The sequence below is a fragment of the Leptinotarsa decemlineata genome, unplaced genomic scaffold (genome assembly GCF_025532065.1).
Source record: "Leptinotarsa decemlineata unplaced genomic scaffold, Ldec_3_MD MMD2_tig00026282_RagTag_RagTag, whole genome shotgun sequence".
Lineage (NCBI taxonomy): Eukaryota > Metazoa > Arthropoda > Insecta > Coleoptera > Chrysomelidae > Leptinotarsa > Leptinotarsa decemlineata.
In genome coordinates, this window is record NW_027412668.1 from 9534893 (window position 1) to 9559418 (window position 24526).

Genomic DNA, 24526 nt, shown 5'->3' on the forward strand with positions numbered 1-24526 from the left:
TTGACAAAAAAAGCACATTTCAGTTTTCAATACGATTCAGGTTCGCAATCAACAAACAAAAAACCAAGAGTCTTACAAATACTAGCCCAAGACAGAATAACAAAATTCCATCTCTATTTATTCTGAATACAAAATATTCACTCTTCGTTCCTTTCTAGTTTAATTGAATTTTTTTTTCAGTTAGATTAAGCATTTAATTATTATATATTATATTACTTCATTCTCAAAACCCATTACTCGGTCATTCAACATAAATATTTGGAATTCTCTATCAAATTATTTGTCCCTCACTTTTTGCTCCCGCTGTATCATAATTTCTGGCCAGCCGCCAGATGGTATGTCAGTTCTCACCGAGGAGCTCGTGCTGCCAATAGCAACTCTAAATCATATCACAATCTCGAAAACCCGAGAGACGTGACCCGGAAAAGTGCCTTTTTTTCGATAAGTCCATACCCAGAATACAGTCCTTTTGCATTACGTGTGAAAGAGCGGTGGAAACCAACGAAGCCATAGAAGTCCAGGATTCCAGGTGAGTTGACTTTCATTTCTTCGGCTGGCAGAACCCTAACTCTCTCAAACATCAACACAAAATCTTGATGAAGTCATTTACCGTCTTCTTCGTTAAAATTCCTTAGGTTTCTAGAAATGAATCTCAAGTTTATATGAAAAACTTTTTACAGTATCATTCTATTTTGTGATACTCTTTCATTGAATTCCATGGAAACTTTTTTTAAATTTATTTCCTTGATTCATGTAAAATTTTGAAATTCTTCCCCAACTTGAGAGAAGTTGAGATACCTTTGTTGCAAATATTTCACAACTCTGAACTTCAAAAACTTCCTTTACTGCACTGAATCCTATTACGACTGAGAATTGTTCAGATACAAAAAATATTAATTTCTTCATAGAAAGTGATTGCCGCACAGATTTCCAAGCAGCTGGAAAGCTTGAAAGGTAGCGTGCGACACGCACCGCTTCTCTCACTTTTCAATGAACCCGTAAAAAAAGTCATACATTTTAATGGATAAAAGACGGAAGGCATCAAGTCCATGAAATTATACGTTCACACTGGAACATTTCCTTGACGTGAATTATAATTCTATTTCGTAATCATGAAATGGATTTGAAGGCCTTACGTAAGGTTTGCGGTTTCGAGAAAATTCAATTCATTTGATCATTCACAGTGTGTGATGGGAATGGGAAATTGAAATGGATGCATTGGATGCATACATTTTGGTATGATATATAGATGTCAATTGAGAAGAATTGAAAACATGTGTGTTGCTATACACTGTGTCCAAGAACGCACAGCATGGGGATATCGGAAACGGTATGTGATACGGGGTCGATTGAATTAGAGAAAAGTAGCGCATTTATGTGCGTAATGATAGTAGGGGAGCCCACGATGCAAAATGGGGATTTAATCGTGCGTCACTGAGACATATTAGGTTGCAAAGCTTAGATGATAAGAAGAAAAAATGTTATGTAATATATACCTTTTCATCGGCGGGGGAAGCGGCTATAGGTTTTTAAATATGTAAAAAAATACTGTTATATGGACATACTCGAAGCACGTCAGATATTGACAGCATCAATGGCCTAAGTATTTTTAGTAATGTTGGTATGTTAATCTGATCGTTTGCATGATGTGGGTGGTTGTACGTAAGGGTGAGAAGAAAAAAAAAATATTCGAGCGCGTTAGATTTTCTAAGGGGGTGTTAAGTGCAACAAAAAAAACTCCCATTCAATAATCTGACAATTTCGATGTGACGCAAACTCGCGGCCATTATTATAATGTGCAAAAAAAATTAGCAATTTTGAAATACTCAAGCGCGTCAGATTAAGATATATATGGTTCATCTGTATGTTTTACACGTGCTGTCCCATAATCTGACGATCATCTAGAGGGATTCGCTTGATCTGACAAAAACAATTTTTTTTTTATTTTTTCAATTCATTGAATTTGATTAATTGAATAGCTCAGGAAATGGCATGCAAATATAAAAGTGTATGTTTTTTAAGTAGGATACTTATAAGAAAATAATTTTTAAAAATGCTCAAAAATTTTTATTTTTTATAATCAATTGAATAATTAATGATGAGAATAGAAATGAAACTGTCTATGTTTTTAACCACTTTTATTTGTAACTAACGTTACTGCAGTTCCGTCCTATGAGGACATTTTCAAACTTATATATTGTATAAGTTTGAAAATGTCGTTATAGAAAGAAACTGCAGTAACGTCAGTTACAAATAAAAGTGGAAACATAGAAAGTTTCATTTCTCTTTTCTTCATTATGATTTCCTACCACGTAATAACGGCTACATCCATCAATTATTTGATTGATTAAGCATCATCTTCATCTTCATCACAATTGAGTCTCTGTGATCCGCTGTGATGGCGTTATGGCAACAGAATTCAGAGACGGGACGGAGTGAGAGAGTAATAGATAGAGGAAAAGTGAATAGGGAATAGAGGAATAGAAACTCGGAAAGAGAAATATAGGTATCACACAGCTGCACGAATTGAACTTTATCGACGAATTTTTGTTATTTCGGCTTGCGGAAATCGTCAGATTATATATTTTTCGTTATCCTTGAATTATTTCCTTCACAATAAAAAAAAATTAACTACGCTCGAGAATGTCGAAATGATGTTATTTTTTTACAACTTTGTTGCCCTCCTCTTCCTTTACGTCACTCTCAAATTGTCAGATTACTGGAATATACATTTTTTAGCAGGAAATTAACTCAACTCACCATAATCTGACGCGCTTGAGAATTTCTGATGAACATTTTTTTTACTAATCTGATCCTTCATCCCTCACAGGCGGCCTTATATAAGGCCGCCTGGGGTGGCGGTACTTAACCTGGTACAAGGTATCCACGTGTATATTAATCTGCCGCTCTTCAGTAAATCCCGAAATCCCCACTTAATGCCATTAAGAAATTTTCAATATTCCGAGAAGTTTTGGAGATATCCGAGAAAAACCTAGCTTCATTTTCAAAGGAAATGTAAAACAAATAGCACTTTGCCATGGCTTCTATTCAAGGTCTACACGATAACGTAAGCAGAATTTTTCTGCGACGTTTCTTCTTTTAGAAAACATCATCAACTTTGTATTTTTATATGGGTAGTATACCCTGTATACGACTACATTCTTCATTGTGAATACAGCAACGTATCACACAATATGATTTCTTAACCATTTCTTGCGCAAAATGAAAAATGATTACCTAGCCTACTTTTCTTAAATTTTAGATAGTACGTGCTGGAAAAAATGTCATATTTTGACACATGAAGTAAATTTATCAGTTTCGTTTATGATAAATTTTAACTTCCCACTTGCCGGAATTTTTGTGTTGTTGAATACAAAGATGAGTGGCAATATCAATAGTTCATAAAATGTAATTGTAATGTAATAACAAGGAGCTAATATGTTTTACAGGAAATAAACAAATAACCCGCCGTTATTTTTGAAAAACGAGTACGCTCGTCTCACAGACGAATTCAAAACTTGAGTTATCATAGTCGGAACAATATTGTTAAAGGATATTGTTACCAATCTAAGTGAATCTTCTACATTTTTGAAAATATGAGACTACACTCACAGGATTTTCAACAACAGCCTGTAACACACCACGCTGACTTTCTTCATTAGATTGCATTTGTCGGGAAACCACATGTTTTTTAAATGATCAGTATTATTTTAATTATGAAATGAATGTCTGAATATTGATTTACCATGTTGTCGCCTCTCAGGATACTTATTAGAGTACGCAAGTTCAACATCAATACAATTTCTTTGTCACAAAATGTGACATGACAACATATCAAATTTTTCAGTATTCGAAAAGCTGCCGATTTCCATTTTCAACACAAATTAGTAGGAGATGTAAAAGCAGGAACGGTAATATGTCAGAAATTCAACCAAGCAACAGTATCACTATGACAACATTATGTGTGATTTTTTCCAGGGCGTACTATCTAAAATTGAAGGAAAGCAGGTTAAGTAATCACTTTCCATTTTGCGCGAGAAATGATTATGAAATCATATTTTGTGATACGTTGCTGTATTCATAATGAAGAATGGAGTCGTATACAGGGTATACTTTAGTTTCTATCCACATAAAAGTACAAAGTTGATGATGTTTTCCAAAAGAAGAAACGTCGCAGAAAAATTCTGCTTACTTTATCGTGTAGTCCTTATTAAGTGGCCATGGCAGAGTGATATTTACTTCACATTTCCTTTGAAAATAAATCTAGGTTTTTCTCCGATATCTGCAAAACTTCTCGGAATATTAAAACTTTCTAAATGGCATATCGTTACGCACATCAATGCGCTTTTTTTCTCTAATTCAATCGATCTCGTATCATTCACCTTTTCCGATATCCCCATGCTGTTCATTCTTATCTTCGACACAGTGTAAACATGCCCAAGAATTTTCATTATGATTCACTACTATTCAAACTATTGGGAAAGAAAGTTCTTGGCTTTCTACTACTCCATCTCGATACAAAAAAGAAGATGAGGGAATCTTCCAAAGATAGGAAGGAAGTGATCTATTTGAAAATAACTCTATAGATGGATGTGTAGATCATGTAAAGAAGTAACTTTCAAACACAAACTGAAAGAAAGTCCTTCTGAAACAGCTACTATCATATAAACATTGAATTACACGAAAAAAAAACTTCTTTCAAAACAAATACAAATAGACGAATAAATGTCATTACGATGTTATCGATGACATAAGCAGATCAAGCTTATTCCGTGACATTAAAAATCGTAATTTATGAATGAATTGTGTGTATTTCCTATAATGTTACTGAATTTGATACTGGAGAGCCTTAGGGCAAGTGTCTTACGGCGAAACATCGATGTATACCAATGACGATGACAGTGTTTCATGTAAGTGCAATTTGTTACCATTCATTTAAAGTAGAACTCATGTGAATGATATGGGATTTTATTCCACAACGAATGTTTGAAATACAAACTGAGTAAGGAATATTATCTTCTGTATAATTCAGTGTTCATTAAAAAGTATTTGTTCCGAAAGAATTTTTTTCTTTCATGTAATTCAATGTTTATATGAAAGTAACTGTTTCAGGAGGACTCTTAGTTGGTGTCTGAAAGTTACTTCTTTGCATGATCTATACATCCATCTATAGAGTACATTTTCAAATTCATCACTTCTTCCTTTCTTTGGAAGATTCCCTCATCTTTTTTTTTGTATCGAGATAGAGTAGTAGAAAGCCAAAAACTTTCTTTCTCAAAAATTAATCACTCCTAAAAATATAACCCCTTCAATTCATATTCAAACTAATAATTACATTTACAGGGGACCTGCCGATGGATAACAACGTCTATTTTTGAGATGGAACAAGTTTCTTGCAGTTGTCAGTGTTGGCGACAATACAAATTTACAAATCATTCACAGAATAATAGATGAAGAATAAACGTAATACACAAATTGAATGAAATTACGTTTAGATATCATAACTACTTCAACTAACGAATGAAAACACACTTTATATTGTAACCGTATACCAATATATTGAATGAAAGTAACTGCAAATGATATGATCAGATATAATATGTTATTTATTAAATTCTCGAGAATAATTCTTCTATGGAATGATATATCAGTATAGGTTTACCCGATAATCGTATTAGTTCGAAATTGAAAATTATCTTGGCAAATGTAGATGGATTCAAAAGTTGATGCTGTTTTCTGGGAACCCTCATGTATGGAACGAGAGAAGAGTGCTATATGCTCGTAGTTTTTATCATTATTGAAAATACAATGAAATCACAATCACCATATCTTCAAAATGTATGTCCATTTGACCACTTTTCACCACCACCAAAAGGTTCAAAAAAATGATAAGAATGTATTACATGGTTGAATTTAAGTGGTCAGCAACTTTTTGACTTCCTATAATTCTTCTCTATCAATAAACAAAAATGTGGGAAACTCCCAAAAAAGGAAAGGAAAAATATAACTTAAAATATGTATAACATTTATAAAAATTTTCATTTGGATGATTATACTCATTTCTCCCAATATGGTACAATAGTTTGGGTTGAGTCAAAAATTATAATTTCCTGTCTATACTGATAAACACTCATTCATCTCAGTTATTTCGTCCTGGGAAGCTGGAATTTGGTATATAAGTGCGCCTTAGGTCCTAGATGTGCAATTGAGGAGAATTTTCAAATATTTCAAAGGGACCCCCTGGTGGGGGTGAAAGGGGCTCGTTTACATATGAAAATCAGTTTTTATCACTGTTTTTTCATACCGCTATACTTTCGGAGGCTGAAATTTTGTATGTAGGTACGTTTTATGTTGTAGATATGCTATAAAGAAGGATTTATCAATATTTCAACAGGAGCGTCAGCCGCAGGCGAAAAGGCGTGTTCATGAAATGGAATTACTTTCCCATCATTGTTTCTATATACGGAGGCTAAAATTTTGTGCTTTGTTCATTTTATATTTTTGATCTGCAATGAAAGAGAATTTTCGAATATTCTAACTGGGGAGCAAGTTACGGGGGAAAGGCGCGTACATGGAACAAAATTATCTTTCTATCACTGTTTCTTCATTCCCTCAAATTTCCGGTGGGGAAATTTATATTTAGTGTTATATGTGTTATATTTATATATTTTTTGTATACCTAGTGTGAATTCATCATATTGCAGACACCTATATAGCGGTACGTGGCATGAAAACAACGATTCACACGTTTTCCCAATTTGAACAAAATCGCTTGTTTGTGAGTGAGGAGGCATATGTTTTTTATTTTATTTGTATTTCATGATATTCCTTCTTTCAGCGTGGTATTAGCCGGGAAAGTGGTTCTTTTCCGGCAGTCATTTACCAGAAACTACGATGTAGGTAGTTGGGAGGGATAAATATTGCCAGATTTCATTTCAAAATATTCATTTTCTGATACGTATGTATCTTTCCTGCACACAGTTCTCAGACATGATTCCGATTAAACAGTCATTTTTCGGAGTGAACTTTCCAGTTTATCCTTTTTTCATACTCAAGCAAACTCTCTTTCAATTATCCTTGGTAATTTATCAGATTGTTGAAGTTTATGTATTGAAAAAACGCAAGTATCATTACTTTAGAAATATCATGTTCTCGTTCAATACATTTAACGATTCAACCCCAAAGTGCAAATTTTATCGAGTAATTGAGGATGAAAATACCAATAAACTTCTCATATGGCTGGTCATACATATATGGCTTTATTTCCTCTATGAGCATTATTGATTCATAAAATCTGAATATATAGGAAAGCTCCGCGAGATGGAAGAATACACTTCATTTATGAGATGCGGCCAGATACTGATATATTTTATTTCGTTCGAGCGTATATTCATGAAGAGGGTAATATAACCGAACGAGAAACTATTTGTTCCATTGTTAATTTCAATTGACCATATCAACCGGAAATGAGTAATTTTTGTTTTCTTCGAGTGAATTGAGCTCACTGGAATGGTGAAAATTAAAAAATATAAAATATTTTCATCTTCAACTCCAAGACAATATCAAAAACTATATTCTGAGTTCAGGGAGAGTGATCATTGTTTCATAGACATTATGTGGTTTCAATTAGCGTCTTCATTTTAAATATTCATCAGATAATAATCAGAAGTTTTAAAAAATTCACCTGTTAAATATATAAAAGAATGAAGTGATACAAATCCTGAAATCATAAAACAGCTCCGGATGACTTGATTGATTCCAGTGGCGCATTTGCTTTTTTAGCTGCAGCAAAACCCAGAAAAACCTGCAGCACCACATCATCCAAAGATCTTGATCGGTCAGTATTCTTTCTTTCATAGAATAAAATGTATGGTATCTTCAAAGGCTCCAAAGAATTCAAGATATAAAGACTCAAATCAGTCTCTTTTGTCTTTGACCAATGCGTAATGATGACTGGATTGAACGCCAGAACCACTGTGAACAATAACTGCATGACGAATATAATAGTGGTCTGCTAGATTGAAGTGTTCATCTACTTCTAACCTTCGTAAGATTTTGGTGCTTCTGTCAGAGGGTGAGTCATGTTTGAAGATTATCAGTGTCATTATCAGATTGACTGGTGCCTCAGCTATACTTTTTGTCAGTTAGTCTAGCGCATAGTTGGCAATAGAGCTGATCATCACCCGTTAAAAGTTCTATTTCCAGATGTTTAACCAATAAGCTCTGCACGGACTTGTTATCAGTCATATTAGGAAACGCTATTTGAAGTTTCGGAAAGTCACATTCGTTATTGCAACCTCTTGAACATTTACTATAAAGTAAACATGTGAGAATTTTTCCAGCTGAAGATCTACAAATACAAGATGAGATTGACTGTACGAAATCAGTCAATCCAGAGCGATCAGGAGTATTGATTCTGCTCTTTTCCTGCTCATGGAGAGTATTCAACAAGAACCCCAAGAATTCGGAATGATCCTCTTGTTGTCTCAATAAGTATCTAGTGAACTTCAAAGACTCTAGGAAATCAGTTGGTTGGAAAGTTGATAAATTCTTACGAAACTGCAGCTGCATGAAGATGTGTTTCAGTTCGCTGAATAAATAGGAAACATTCTTGTTCTCGTTCATCGTAAAAACTTCATTCTTAAAATCATATTTGAAACCAATCAATTTCATCATTCAGATATCTTGTTGAAAATGGGAAAACACTTTAATTAAGCAAAGGAACATAGATTTATAGTTAATATTATAGCGGAGGCGAGTGTTTTTTCCTTTCGTGAAAGTTACTTGTTTCAATAGCTCAATTTCAATGAAGGAAATGGAGATTCTTTTTTCACATGGTCGAATCTGTTGCAACGAAAGTTTCAATGAAAGTTATCTGCTGGTTGAATCTAGACTTTTAGTTAAGAAAGTTATTCACAAGATTCATGTGGTAGACGTTGCATCTCTCTATCATTGGAAACAATGTATAATAGTTAGGTTGAGAAAAACAACTGAGAAATTTCAATGTTAAGTTACTGGATATATATTGAAATCTGTTGAATATTTCCTGGCTTTCGAAAGTTGATGAATTCAACAAAAAAATGAACCCGTCATGGTTCTTCTGCATTGAAGTAATAAACCTTTCAATACAGTGAATCCTGTTTAATATCCGGTAAAACACTTCATAAAATTTATTATATATATTTTTATATGCTGACAAATAATCGCTTCATAATTTGGTGAAGGGATTATTGCTAAACATTTTATATTCTGGCGGAAGCGGTTAATATCCTTGCATGTTAGTTCGAATGAAATTAAAAACCACTAGTTTCAAAAGCTTCATTTCGACTAAAGAAACGAAACACACTTCTAGAAATGGTTGTGTCTGTTTCAGTGGAATTCAGTGGTATCATCAGAAGATGACTAGTAAGTACTACAATTTTTTATCTGAGGAGGAAAACGTGATTCCGACAGATACAAGCAATCAACTTTCCTATGAAAAGTATCAAAATTTCAAAGTACCCGCTGTATCTCCTAATAATTCGAATACGTTTCTCATAGGAGTTATTTTTTATCTGTTACATTTCATTTCTCCACTTTTCATTTTATACGGTTCACAATATAATGCCAATGCCTGTTTCAAAATCTGTTTTGAAATTTGTTTTTCCGTTAATCAGCTGTCGCCCCCATACGAACGACAACTCTCAGAAGTTGAGAACTTGTGCGAGCTAAGGACTAACGAGGTCTTACCTTTTAACGTGTGATTCCTAACACGGTTGCAGAATCATCCCAGCTTCAATCAGAAAAATTCTCTCGAGAAAAATATCTGGTCGAGGCGGGAATCGAACCCACGGTCTTCCGATCGTGAGTCGGGCTCACTTCAATACAATGTTGTGAAATTGGGGCCAATTTCACAATTTCACTTCAATACAATGTTGTGAAATTGGGGCCAATTTCACAACATTGTATTGAAGATACATATTGTTCATTTTGATTTTGGTAGCGACAGAGATATCTACTTGTAGTAATACCATACTTAGAATCGGTGGGCTTCCCTGTGTATATGTTTGAAAGGATGGATGTAACAGGTAGTAGCATTGCTTGAACTTTGAATCAATACCGATTCTGTGTGTGAGAGAAACATTTTTAGAAGAGTTTTTCAGTCACAGATCTCAAGAGCCAGAGGAGTATAGTTGGAGGAGTGTTTCCTTGATGGTAATTGAAACTAGAATTTCAATCAGGAGTTGTAAGGTTTAGTGCATAGAACTCTAGGGTGAAACCCTGTCTTATGTATCATTTTTTTTTTGTTCACGCAACTATTGGAATGTGTAGAAAATTCCAAAACATCTGATGTCTTTCTATAGATAGTGATAGTTTGAATCCAATACAAATTATTCATTATTTTTATTCATTTATTTAAATCACGGTTAGGGATGCAAATCCTATCAACATTTCCAAGTTAACTGTATTTCCTACTCCACTGGTATGCTTGAAGTGTTTTCTATCCCGGTATGAACGTTGGTCTTCTGTGACATGTGTTGAAACTGCTAGTTATTGCTACTGGGCACAATTACTGGTTTCTTGAAATGTTTTCCATGAAATGTATTCAAAAGATGAAATCAAATGAAAGTAGTTTGCAGAAAAGAATTTTCAAGATATTGATGAAACAACAATTTTGTATAAGATATTTTCACATAAGATTCAATTGAAAGAAAACCAAGGCATCACTCCGATCCTTGAGGACCTATTCAGTCACTGATTTGTACTATCTATATTTTTCCCATATACATCAAAACACTGAAAATCATGATACAAATTATGCTTTCATCATTTTGTGTGCAGAATTCGAGTCTTTGCCATATCAATTGGTGGTAATCATTTTCAGCATCAGCTGGTGTACAAAATTCAGTGAACAACATAAACACTCAGCAAAGTGCGTTAAAATGTGTGAATAACATGTCACAAATCACTGCTGATATTTTATGATATGCCACATATCTCTTTGAACTCCACTCCATTCGAACCCATACTCTGACAGAGATGAGGTCAGGCAATATAACTGGAAGTTGAATGATTCTTACTAACAGTTTAATGCCTTATTTTTGACCATGTTTTATGGAACTCAGAACTTCGTTGAATTGAATACTGTACTATTTTTTAATAAAAAAGTTATGAAAACATTTTTGTTTAAAAAACTGGCATTGAAGACGTACTATATCTCGAAAAAAATATTTTCACTTTCGAATATATGAACATGTGATTACACGAAAATCACTTTTCATCATTAATATCGTACTCCACACTTTCATAATAAAATTGAAACAGATGTTGTACACAGTAACACTACACCAAGTAATTATACGGAAGATTTTCAATCGACCTTCAATGGGTATTTTCACCTTCCACACGTGTATTAATTTCTCCATTACAATTTTGACATTTTTCAGATTAGTATAAAAATTGTCAGAATACGTTCTGGCAGCAGACTGTACTGCATCGAATTTTTCAGGAGTCAATCAATAACATTGACATGATTCACATTCCAAAACTGATTTCACTTCTGTTAGAGAAGTTGAGAATTGAAAAGCTCTTTTTTCGGTAGGCAAGTTTATAGATACTGATGAATAGAACACTTTTCTTTGTGAAAATGCGTGGAATTTACGCAGTTACTTATCTAGGTAAACTAGAAATTTAGCCCTTACTCTACATTATGAAGTTCCCTATTAAAATTTTAATATTTTTCAGATTTTATTGAAACAATTCAGGTAGTTTCATTTTTTTCGGTAGCAGGAACCTATTCTTCAACATTAAAAAAACTCTGATGTTGAGAATTCACTGTCGCCATAGATCCATTGATGATATTGAAGTTGAAATTGGTGGAATTACAATACAGAATACACATGAAGAGGTTAGGTAATCAGAAGTATCTCTAGAAGAACATCTCTCTTGGAAATTCCATTGCCAGATTATGAAGTTGAATCGAATAATGGATATGGCATTTGGGGCAATGCACCGAGTGCGAAAGAAAAAAGGATTTTGAGATGTATCGCGAGAGTTTCTAACAGAGAACGGTGTAGAGCTATTATCAAAACATTTCGTGTTTTGACGCTTTCACGTTTTTTCATTTTCGAAACGTGTGTTCATGTTTTTGAAAATAAGAACACATTTACTCGCATTTCGGATATTTATGGTTATGTATCAAAGAAAAATGCAACATTTTCATGTAAATTCAGCAGAAAGAGAAATTATTTCATGTGCTTCTGAATATTTTGGCCTCAAAATATTCAACAATCTTCCAGAAGAATTGAAGAACACAGATGAATTGTTTCCATTTAAACACGAGTTGACGAACTTTTCAATGGAAAAATGTTTTTATAGTGTATGTAGTTTCATAAAATTGCATAACCTGTGATCAACTGTATGTGATATGAAAACCTCTTCTTATGTAAATTTTCACTTCATTCTACTATATAACTTTTTTTTTTCAATTCAATTCAAATATACTTTATTGTCTGAAGAATAAATTCTCATCGACAAATTCTTGTGCGAAATATAAATAGTATATACATGAAATCACAAAAGCATCACAAAAGTAAAATCACTAAAAGTAAGTGATAACATGAACTGAAAAGAGACATGTGAATAAAACAAACGTTCAGGATATAAGAACATGTACAATAAAATTAAATAAATCAATTTAAACTAAATTGAATGAAATCAAATCAATAAAATAGCGTAGATATTACAGTTAGTTTTCTCAATTAAAATTATTATCGTAGAATTCTGCTAAGCTATAATAAGGTCTCACAGAAAGCAAGCTCTTTCTCAAGAGCTCTAAGGTCATTTATGGTTCTTATAGCTTGAGGAAGGTGATTGAACATTTTGAGACCGTTGTAAATAATGGAATCTTTAACTAAGGTCGGAGAAGGCAGCGGTAATTTAAAGCTGAATCTTTGCCTGGTTTGATACATTGGCGCGTCCAAGTTGTTAAACAATACCCTATTTTTGAAGAGAAGGCAGATTGTCCCATATATAAATAAGGAGACAACAGTTGGGATTTTGTTAGAGGCAAAAAGAGGCCGACAAGAGTCCCTAGGCTTGACTTTGCATATGCATCGTATGGCACGTTTTTGTATTAGTAGTACTGATTGAAGGTATGTGGTAGAACACACACCCAAAACAAATACCTTAACGAAGATGGGATTCAAAAAGGGATTGATAAACCATTCTAGCTTCTGCAGATCCGAGCTCAAATACAGTTAGTCGTATTGCATAACATCCAGAGGAGAGCTTCGATTCTAAAGTAACTACATGTTTGTTGAATTTTAAATTATTGTCAATGAACAAGCCAAGGATTTTAGAAGTTGGTACGTTGTCAATTTGAATATTATATAGATGTACGGCTGGAATCTGGCAACAATAGGACACTACTTATGTTTTTGATAAATTCAAGCTAAAGAGATTTGGGTCAAACCAGTCCTTCATTTCGTGATGTCATTCTCAATAACTTCATACAAACTATGCTTGGGAGGAACATGCCATAAAATTGTAGTATCATCAGCAAATAGAGTTAATTTTCCTTGGATGTTCACAGACAATAGGTCATTAATGTAAATTAAGAATGAAAGTGGGCCCAGTACCGAACCTTGTGGGACGCCGCAAGTAATTTCACCTTCATTTGAGTATGAAGTGGTTTCAACCATCTGAGTGCGATCTGCCAAGTATGACTCAAACCACTCAAGACTTATTCCAGTTATACAGTGTCTACTGAGTTTCCGTAAAAGAATTTTATGATTCACACAATCAAATGCTTTGGCTATATCACAGAAGACCGCAGCCACTGTTTCTTTGCCATTTATGTTGAAATAAACGTTGTGAAGAAATGAAAATATGACATCTTGACAATTCCAATATATGTGAGCATTTCGAAAAATGGATATAAACATAGATTGATTCATTGGTGGAAATATCCAAAAAAGATCGATGATAAACAAATTTTTCTTCACAAAAAATCACTTTCGTTCAATATATAGGAAAGAATAATATAAATAAACCATTGAGTTTTCGAGGAAATGAATGTTTTGAAACACAATCATATATTGCTTATTGGAAAATTACGGAATATCCCAGTTGTCCAACATATTGTTCGTTATTTGAGAATCAAAACCCCGACTTGAATGTGGTTGAAAATATCTTATGTTGAATATAAGAGATGAAACCAAAGCCCGAAGTGTAGCATTCGTGATCTATAAAGCGCTATTTCGATTCACCTCGGTATCATTAATGGAGTTGGGCTGAAGCATGAATGCGTTATTGGACTTGACTACCCTCGAAGAAGAATCCTGGATACGTAGAGGCAATAACATATTTCCCTATGAAAGAGACACCTAGGGGCCATGATCATCATCAAACCACTAGATATCTTTTATATAAGTGATGCGAGATACTGGATCTGAGGCAACGATATTGTTTGAATGTTATATTGAAATATGAAAAAAAAATAAAATCACGCCAGTTTACCAACGCATAATTATGGCACTCGACAAAGACACCTTTATGTTCTTCCACAGATGAGGAAAACTGTTTGTCAGCGATCATTTTCTTATATAGCGTTCAATTTCATTCTTGACCGTATTGAAGAAATAATGAACTTTAACATGTTTGAGAATGGGGTAAACGATTCATATACGAAACACCAACAGGCAAATGTAATGAGATCGTCTAACCTTTCTTCAACTGATTCGTTTCATTTTATTTTATTTATACTCGCCTTTTGAATTCTTCGTGCACAAGTTTCATTTTTATTTTCATAACTATTACTTATTCCAAAATGTTTGTACTTTCAAAATGTTCTTTAATGTGTTTGATTTTTTCAAGTACTGCGTTATTCCCATATATATTCTCAAGCGTATTCGTTTTTTCGTGGTGTTCTTGTATTGGACTAAATATTTATTAGGTATTTAAGTAATGTACTTTTATCTCGATACAGAAATTAAATGATAGTAAAATAAAATGCACGTAAAAATAGAACAATTGAATGAAAAATATAAATAAGATGAGAGATTTCAAGCCAAGTTACTTAACAGCATTTCGATTGTTAGTATCCACAATCGTCTTCGAATAATGACTGAATTAATTCCTTCCAGATATGACTATTTATGGGTAATTGAAGTACTTTCACTTATCTCCGCTTTCCTTTTTCCGCCTCACCAGTTTAGTGGGAGATGACCGTTTGGCGGGAGTTGGCCATTTTCGCTTGATTATGGGTTTCTATATATTGCGTATATCTACGCTAGCTTGGCTAAATACAATGATCGACAACATATATGCGGCTTCTTTGAATTTCCTCCCGAACCAATTCTCCTTCCTGTGTATGATTTCAGTTTGATACCGTGTTGAGTCGAAACAGCGCTTCTGGTGTTGTACCACGGATGTTTTCTTTTTCAGCTCTGATTCAATCTAGTTGCTCTGCAGTAAAAACTACAGTAAAAGACAGAGCAGGAAGCTTGTCCGGCAGTCGATGTCAAAACGGGATTTGCAATCGATCACCTTGGGTTGCCTCGTTGATTTATTATATCATTTCAATCTCATAGATAGTTCCTGCGTTGAGGAAATAATTTCATCTTCACTCCACCCGATTCGTCCTTGAAGGACAGCTGAATTGAGTAATACATTGGTGATTCAGCCTGGCACCACTGTTAAAACCAATGGCTATCAAAATAGCGATATTTGTTTTCAACCGTAAATGCTCTGTATGAAATAGTTGCCTAGCAGTTATATAATTTTCAAATTGTGGATTTCCATTTTCTGAAGAACTGTTAACAAATTTCTTAAATACTTTTCAGACTTCTGAAGTCTCAATTCCCAACATTTTGCGGAATTTCGAGGTAATAAAGACATTTAGATGAAATAATTAACGTTTATAGATTTCAATCACCAAAAGTTCTCAGCAACAAAAAAAAACTTGTTCATTTGAGTGGTATTTTGCTATTGCTATTGCTATTGCAAGCTATTGATTCAAAATCTAGCTGAATGGAGTGGGAACAGTTTTATTTCCGAAATAGTAGTAGATAGTAGAGCCAAAACTCCATTTACCTGCAATGTATGTATCAAAAAATAGTAAATGGAAATATATACTTACTGGTCGATGAAAATCCATCGATGTCTCCGATCAAATATATCATTAGTATCAAAACAACTGAGATATAACGGGAATATTTTGACATTCTTGAATGCAGCATATTCAGATAACGTCCATCTTCACCACTTTTACTATATTTGTAAACGGAAACATTCGTCGAAATCGATGATCATCTGGTAGAAGCAGATATTCCTCACATTTTCGAAACTTGTCCCTCAGATATATGTATATTCTTCAACATCTGAAAAAAGAATTGAATTATTTTCGATTATTCGAAAATTTGTCGATGATTTTATTGGTTATTCAGGTGTGAAACGGATGAATATACAGGGAACTTTTCAAATCTAGGTACGGAGATCTTATAAATGGTAGGAGATAGTCAGTCAGATAAACTTAGATGAACTTCAAAAGTACTATTGTAAATTACGAATCTACTCTAGCCTTCGGCTCCAGAGAGCACATAAAAGGTTTCATAGTCATAATTTTCTGATAAACTGTCTATTATGATGACTGTTTAAAGTGAAAAATGCATAATCATATTTCCTGTGTGCCCGCCTTTATCTTCAAAAAACGAAACGAGTTGGCATTTTCTGTGATTTCATTCATATATCCGTTTTGATGCATCTCGCCTTCGGAAAAAATCTATCCAGTATTGTAGAGGAAATAATTGTCTATCATTTCAGCTACCCAAAGTCTTCTCTCCGAACGGTTTGTTTTGAAAATATGCACTTAAGAATGAAATGAAAAATAGCACCTCCGAAAATTTGTCAAACTGCTGATAGGATAACCAACAGAACGCAGATATTCTCTCACCAGGCCAACGAAGATAGAGGGTGAAAACAAATAATGATAACAAAATGTATTTTGGTGGAGAAAACCAGTTTTCCGTCAACCTTTTCGAAGATTTTCACTTTTTAAAATCAAAATCGAATTTTATATGGGCGTCTCAAAATCAAACATTTTTGATAGGCTATTTTGATAGACGAAATTATAAAATATGATAAATTCCTCTCTGTGAAAAATAATTTGATTTTACGCAGAAACTAAGAGGTGAAATAGAAAGGTTGCCCTACCAACATCCGTATGAAATCCTCCATTGAATTTTTTCAGATTGCGCAAGGTTGAAAATCTCCAGCGAGGCCGAGAACATGTGAAATTTTCAAAACCGAGTTATTTTTTTGTGACAATTTTTTGATTAAGAATGTTAATCCATGTCAACAAATTTAATTTTCAGTACATTCTGTTCATAAATGAAGTGCCAATTGAGTACCTGTGATATGTTTGAAATCATTTTTTATTTACAGTGAGTTCATTCGTCCCACGCCATATGATCCACCAAATTTATTGTAAACTTTTATTTTCCACCTTTATTTCGATTATTACGGTATTCAGAGAATGTTATAGTCAATCTGAAGAGAGAAACTGAAAATCAAACTTTGTGTTAACACAAATTCATCAATTTCAAACACAGCTTTATATTTTATGTTTTTGAGGTGTAGGTGTGGTCAATGGTCAAGGTTTTTTTGACACTCAGAAGAAGATATAGTCTACAAAGCTTATTATATATATAACAAAAATCCACACGGTCCTTAATTTATTCAATTACCAAAGTAACACATTTTCTTACAAGAATTAATGAATGAAGAGTCATATCTAATGCTTATCTGTATCTGTATCCGAAGAGTAGGGAGGGTGAGTGTAAGCCCACAACATTTAGGCACATCCTCCCGAGGAGTTGTCCTTCTAGGTCACTTTGAGACATCTCCTTCATATCGGCAGGTGTAGGCCAAGACTCGCAAAACACACTCTCTTATTGACAATAACTCCGGGCACTCGTATAGGATATGCCTGACAGTCTCACCTCCTGCATAGAGGTGTGTCCACTAGACCTATATTATGAAGGTGTTTCCTTAGTTGACAGTTGCCAGTCAGAAATCCTACTGTTAAGCGTAGATTTTTCCTGATCTTCGCCTGATATTTCTTCGGCACCAGCTTCCCAAGGTCGCCCAGGGTGATCCTGGCACGATTACACCCTTTGATTCCATCCCATCTCTTTAGGGATTAATCATGGGTGTAACATTTGGCTGGTTCCGCAATTGTCGATTTCATCAGGCCGTAGATGCCACTGGTTCCTAAAATTCTTAGTCCAGCCGGTTCTTTGGCTGAAGAGTAGGCAATGCGATTACCTTCACTTCTGTCATGTCCTTTGACCCACCGCAGGATAATGTTATTATCTACCGAGGCTTTGGCTAAATCTTGATGGCACTCTAGTTCTAGCTCTGAGGTAACACGTTGTCTGTTCAAAGTTAATAGTGCTTGTCTGCTGTCAGTGCAGATTGTTATGTTTTTGTCAGAAATTCCTGCTTATATTACTGCTCGTTACCGCCTCCACCAGATATTTTTCTCGAGAGAATTTTTCTGGTTGAAGCTGGGATGATTCTGCAACCGTGTTACGAATCATACGTTAAAAGGTAAGACCTCGTTACCCATTCCCAATTCTTGTATATTTGAAAAACATTATAAAAAGAATAAATGCGGAGAAAAAATTAATGAATATTGAAACACTTCTGCTACGATATGGTTATTAAAAATTGAAAAATAAACAGGCAATCAAGTCAACGCATGTATTGAAGTTTTTTCAATAAAATTTGACTGAAAGGGTTAGGGTTAATATGAATGCACGAAGAGAGAAGAAAGTTTGAATGTGAAAGTATACACTCCAATGTTTTGTTACTCAGTCGATATGATACTGAATGATGAATATATAATCACTAGAGAAGTTTCCATACAGTCATCAACGTTTAATAATATACCTGTTGAATTTATCATACAACCGCAACTTCAGTAAACTCAGAACTTCCTTCGTAAAAATGTATATTCCGAAGTCGACAAACTTTTATTATATACCTTTATTATATATATTCGGGAGTTGAGTGAATGTCAAAGCTAATCATGGATGGGGTATGGGTTTTTTCTTTGACCAAAGATGACTAGATTGTCTGCAAAAAGTATGTCGATTCATAAAAGTCTTACGGATCTCCCTTCTCGATTCTTGTCTATTCACGTGGAAATTGGTGGAAAATAAAAAAAAAATCAATTAATACAGTTCATTGTATGATTTTCCCTATAAAAGGGTTTCACAAAAACAGCGACACGTGTTTCGCTGTATAATAGCTTCTTCAAGCATTCGACAAATTTAGAAGTTTTGGGAATTGATACAGATATCGCATTGATGGAGACATGCTACGTCAATAAACATATTGCTGCAGAAATTTTGAACTCTGAAAAGATGCATAAAGGTAGGTTCAATCCGGAGTTGAAACTAGTGAAATCCATAGAAGATAATTCGGCAAATTATTTTTACGCGAGCTGATAAAGGCAAAGCGGTCATAGCCATGAACAAAGAACAATACGTGGAGAAGACTTCAGACTGTCTAAATGCTGGCATGTACGATAGTCTCAGAAACGACCCCACCCATTTATATCAGAAAGAAGTCAAAAAAATCCAATCGTTAGTCCTGAACACACCACAACCACCTTGATTGTATTTGTTGATTAAATTACACAAAGATAAGTATCCGATAAGACCGGTAGTTTCTTTCCCCCTAGCTCCTTCAGTTAAAATGTCCGAAAAACTCATTGCAGTTATTCAAAATCACACCAATTTCGAATCAAAATTCAGTTTGTGGAATTCATACCATTTGATCAATGAAATTCAAGATATTACACTGCCGGATAATGCCAAATTGATTTCATTCGATGTAAAGAATCTGTTTCCCAGTATTCTTTCGAATGAAACGATTACTCTGGGGGAGAATCTATTGGACGAAAACTCTATCAATCCGGTAGTGAAAAATGAAATATTAGACTTGCTTACGGTGTGTTTGTCACAGAATTACTTCCAATTCAATGAAACGTTTTACTCATCCTGCAAAGGTCTCATAATGGGAAATCCACTTAGTCCTATTCTGGCAGAAATTTTCATGGAAGATTTGGAGAGAAGAATACACAGTAACCCACTGGTAAGAAGTTTCGTGTATTGGTATAGTTCATCAATTCTCTCCACCCTTCCATCCCATTCACAATGGAGATGGAACAGGATAACTCTATAAATTTTTTGGACTTGACAATAACAACAGTTAACAACAAACATGATTTTTCAATTTATCGTAAACTGGCACATACAGATATTATCATTCATAATTCGTCCACCCACATCTGCATAAGTTAGCAGCTTTCAACAGTATGATCCACAGACTGATAAATGTGCCCTTGACAGAAGCGAATTTCAAAAAAGAACTGAATATAATGAAGCAAATAGCCGTCAACAATGATAACGATAGTGCTCTGATACATTCTTTATTATCAAAAAAGTTATACAGTCAAGCTTTGACTGTATAACCACATAGTAACGGCTACATCCATCAATTTACTTTGAAAGAAGTTCACCCAATTCGAGAAGAATAAAATAAAAGTTATAGAACATTAACCTACTTAGGCCAACCCACCACAAATATGTCAGATTTTCTGCACAGTAAAGGTGTAAATACTGCTTTCAAAACCAACAACAACTAAAGTATGCACATTAAAAATAACAAAGATAAAAGTACTGTAATAACGTTCAAAGCCCGCATAATGGAAAACAAATATAGTGTTCAGAATGGAAAAATAAATTCCACACATGCCAGTCATTTATTCTCAGAGGTACATGAGTTCACCCATGAATACAAACCCCTCCATTTTCAGAAGAAAGGTTTGAAACTTAACCTGTTGGAGAGTATGGAAATAAAAAAATTTAAAAACTTTCAACATCTTATGAATGAGCAAACTGAATTGAATAATTCGACATTATTGAATCTGTTCATTTGCAGGTAAAAATAGTTAGGTTTAATTACTTTCGAAAAATGTATGGATATCCATACAAATTGTTAATGAATTCATACCTGACAGTTACAGGGAGATTTATTATTCAGGTATACCAATAGGTATTAGGTTAGAGTATAAAATGGTGTAATTTAGAAGTAATGCTTGAAGAAGCTATTAGAGTTTATCCTTGAAGAAGCTATTGTATAGCGAAACACGTGTCGCGGATTTTGTAAAACCCTTTTATAGTGAAAATCATGTAATATGGATTAATATGGATCCTTATCAAGTATCGGCCAGTTCTATTCGATGAAAAATTTCAAGATATTTTCACCATCCAATTATTAAAGCTGTGTTGATGATAATGTATCTATGTATGTCATATGCTTTTAATATATTGAAAACTATATTCTATTGATAATGATAATGATCAAGCCAAGAGCAGTATATATCATATCATCGTTTTGAGGCTCAGTACACTTCGAACTTCACTGTTAAACAACTCTTCCATTTGGGGAACTGGGTTCGTTTGGAATGAACTCCCTGAGAACGTTTTTCCAAATGGATTTGATCTCCAGCGATTCAATTCTACTCTCGCACAGGCACCGCTCTCAGAGCACTATAAGTATTTTTCTGTGGTGCTTGTGTTTTGTCTTAAAAAAAGAAGATTCGAATTCTACCTATGAACTTTTTAATTGAGATTCATTGAGATATGAAAGTTTTGTGTTACCTCAATTTCCATACTGATTAAAATAGTCCATTCTTAGTGTAAACCAGGTACAGTATCCATAATGGTTCGCTCAAAATTCATAGCATAGCAGAGAATCGGTTGGATGCCACAACAAAAGCGAAAAATGAAGCAAATCATATCTCGAATCAAAATACATGTTCGTGGAGGCGACAGGAAAATATAGGATACACATCAATTTCCCATCGCATTTCCAAGGAACATTATCCCATACATTATGTATGAGTTAATATAATATTTCTTTCACAGGAATATATATTTCGTGAAACTTTCTATGACTACGATAAAGAATCGACAAAAGAATAAGGATTTGATATGCTGTATTCTCTCATATGAATACATGCTGGTGAAAATAGAAAACGTCAACGAGATGGAGTTACTCATTTTTCATTCACTTCATTTTGAAATTTTTGTTGAACGTTTTATTGAACCAAAACACATGTTTCACTGTGCAATATCTTCTTCAGACATCATTACTGAACTTGAGTCCACATAATGGTTATTGAAAATGTTTGACAACCTCCATATAATGATGAATGTTATCTTCAAACTACCGTCGTACATCTATACTCCAAGCTCTCTCAGTAACGAGAGGAGTACGAAACTCTCCGTTTTATTTATGTTCTCAAGAAAAAATCTGAAGGACTCGATTCGGGTAACTGAAGAGACCACTCAATTGCAACCTCTGAATCGAGAGGCTAAACAAGAAATTCGAATACTGGAAATAAATTAAGCGCTAGTTGCTAAGTGTTGTAATGAATAAATTAGTTTGTGATAATTGAAATATTGTTGGAAATAAATTTGTTCAAGACAGTTAATTCATTAATTTACCACACTATCTCATTCAGGTAGATTGGATTATAGCAAATGATGGTAGTGAGTTCACTACAAAAAAGCTACTGTGTTATAGCGGAAAATGCCGTGATATTTTTCAAAAATGATGTTCTTGAAGATCAAAGATTCAGTTTATGATATTACTATTGATCTTCATCAAGTAAGTGCCAAATCAATCAGAAAATTTCAGTTTGGCCTTTAGTACACTTCAGCAGTTTCTTTGATTCAGTTATTTAGATTTTGGAAGGTTGAATGAACAAAATACTGATAAAAAAACATTGACATTCATACAAAAATGTATACAAAAGGATGTACAAAATAGATATGCTAGAGTAGTGATATATCAAAATACTTTTCTGGTATCTGAATTTAAGAATTATTGGCCCTATTTTTTTTTAACTATGTACTACTCATTTCATTGTAGACGATTATTTATTACAATTTCTGAACAATTCAATGTTTGCCGCTGATATTTCAACAGTTTACTCTCACTTTACAAGATATTTTCCATATTTTGTTCAGTTGAAGATATTTCCAAAAATTTTCCAATTGAAGTAGTCTGAAGATGTTGTCGTAACTTTCCCTACTTTTTTCCAGGAATTTTTCAATTATCGTGATGACAAATTTCATATCAAATAATCCTTCGAGACCTGCCTATTACAGTATATGAGCCATAAAAACACAGGCATTGCAATCTTCTCTTTTTTGGAAGATGTATATAGTGGGGCAGTATTCTGTGATTTCTCAAAAACGTTCGACTTCCTGAACCATGAAACACTATTATTTAAACTTCAGTGATATGACTTTAGACTCTTTAGAGGATTGTCATATAACTGACTTTACAGTTATCTAACAGGCTGGAAGCAGTTAATGAAACTCCAAGGAAATATATCGCATATTGAGAATGATTCAACAGGTGTACCACAAGGTTCTTTTCTGGGTCCTATCCTCTTTCTGCTTTATCTGAATGATCTGGTAGCTATCGACATTGAAGGAAAGTTCACATTCTTTGCGGATGACACCATGATCCTTTGGCGTGGGTCAAATGAAGATAATCTCAGAGACATCATAACCCTGGATCTCTATAGGGTTAAACAGTGGTGCGATTCAAACTCCCTATGTTTCAACAAAAATAAAACGAACATAGTTTGCTTCAAACTCAATTTTGACGACCTACTTTTAGAAAATCACGCTATAGTTAACAAAACTCACACAAAATTTATAGGGGTATTTATAGATGATGAATGAAAATTTTATGAGCATATAACAAATTTATGCAAAAAAATAGCATCTGGTTGCTATGCAGTTCCAGTTGTTTCAGCTAGAACCGTGTATTTTTCCTTGGCAGAGTCGCACTTGAGATATGGAATTGCTTTTTGGGGCTTTTATAGTCAGCAACTACTAAATTCAGTATTCGTTCTACAAAAAAGGGATGTCAGATACGTATGTAGGGCAAAATCACAAGACCACTACAAACCACTTTTCATCAGTCAGAAAATTCTTAGTGTACCTTGTTTATTCCTTTTAGAAACCGTTTGCTTAATTCACAAAAAATACTCCAACTCAGCAGTAAATAATGACAGACGTTACCACACGAGAAGAAGTCGGAATTTACTCTTGCCAATCCCAAAATCAGCATTTACGAAGTTTTCTCAGATATATGAGAGCAAGAAAATATATAACCACCTTTCATTATGCTATAGGGCAATAGCAAATTTTAAAAAATTCAGAAAATTAGTTAAAGGAGAACAAAAAAAAAAAGGACGACAGAATCTTCCAAAGAAAGGAAGGAAGTGATCAATTTGAAAATAAGTAACTCTATACATGGATGTGTAGATCATACTTTCAGACACAAACTGAAAGAAAGTCCTCCTGAAACAGCTACTTTCATATAAACATTGAATTACACGAAAGAACAAAAATTATTTCGAAACAAATACTTCTATATGAACACTGAATTA

General features: G+C 34.0%; 1 protein-coding gene across 1 annotated transcript in view; it reads right to left on the bottom strand.

Moving 5' to 3' along the window:
• Positions 1–24526, bottom strand: part of LOC141484654 (limbic system-associated membrane protein) — a 100268-nt gene that overhangs the window by 70716 nt on the left and 5026 nt on the right. Inside the window, exon 2 of the mRNA XM_074179776.1 lies at positions 16121–16361. Within this exon, the coding sequence (XP_074035877.1) occupies positions 16121–16220 (100 nt within the window). The 5' untranslated portion in view covers positions 16221–16361. The remainder of the gene's footprint in view (positions 1–16120; positions 16362–24526) is intronic.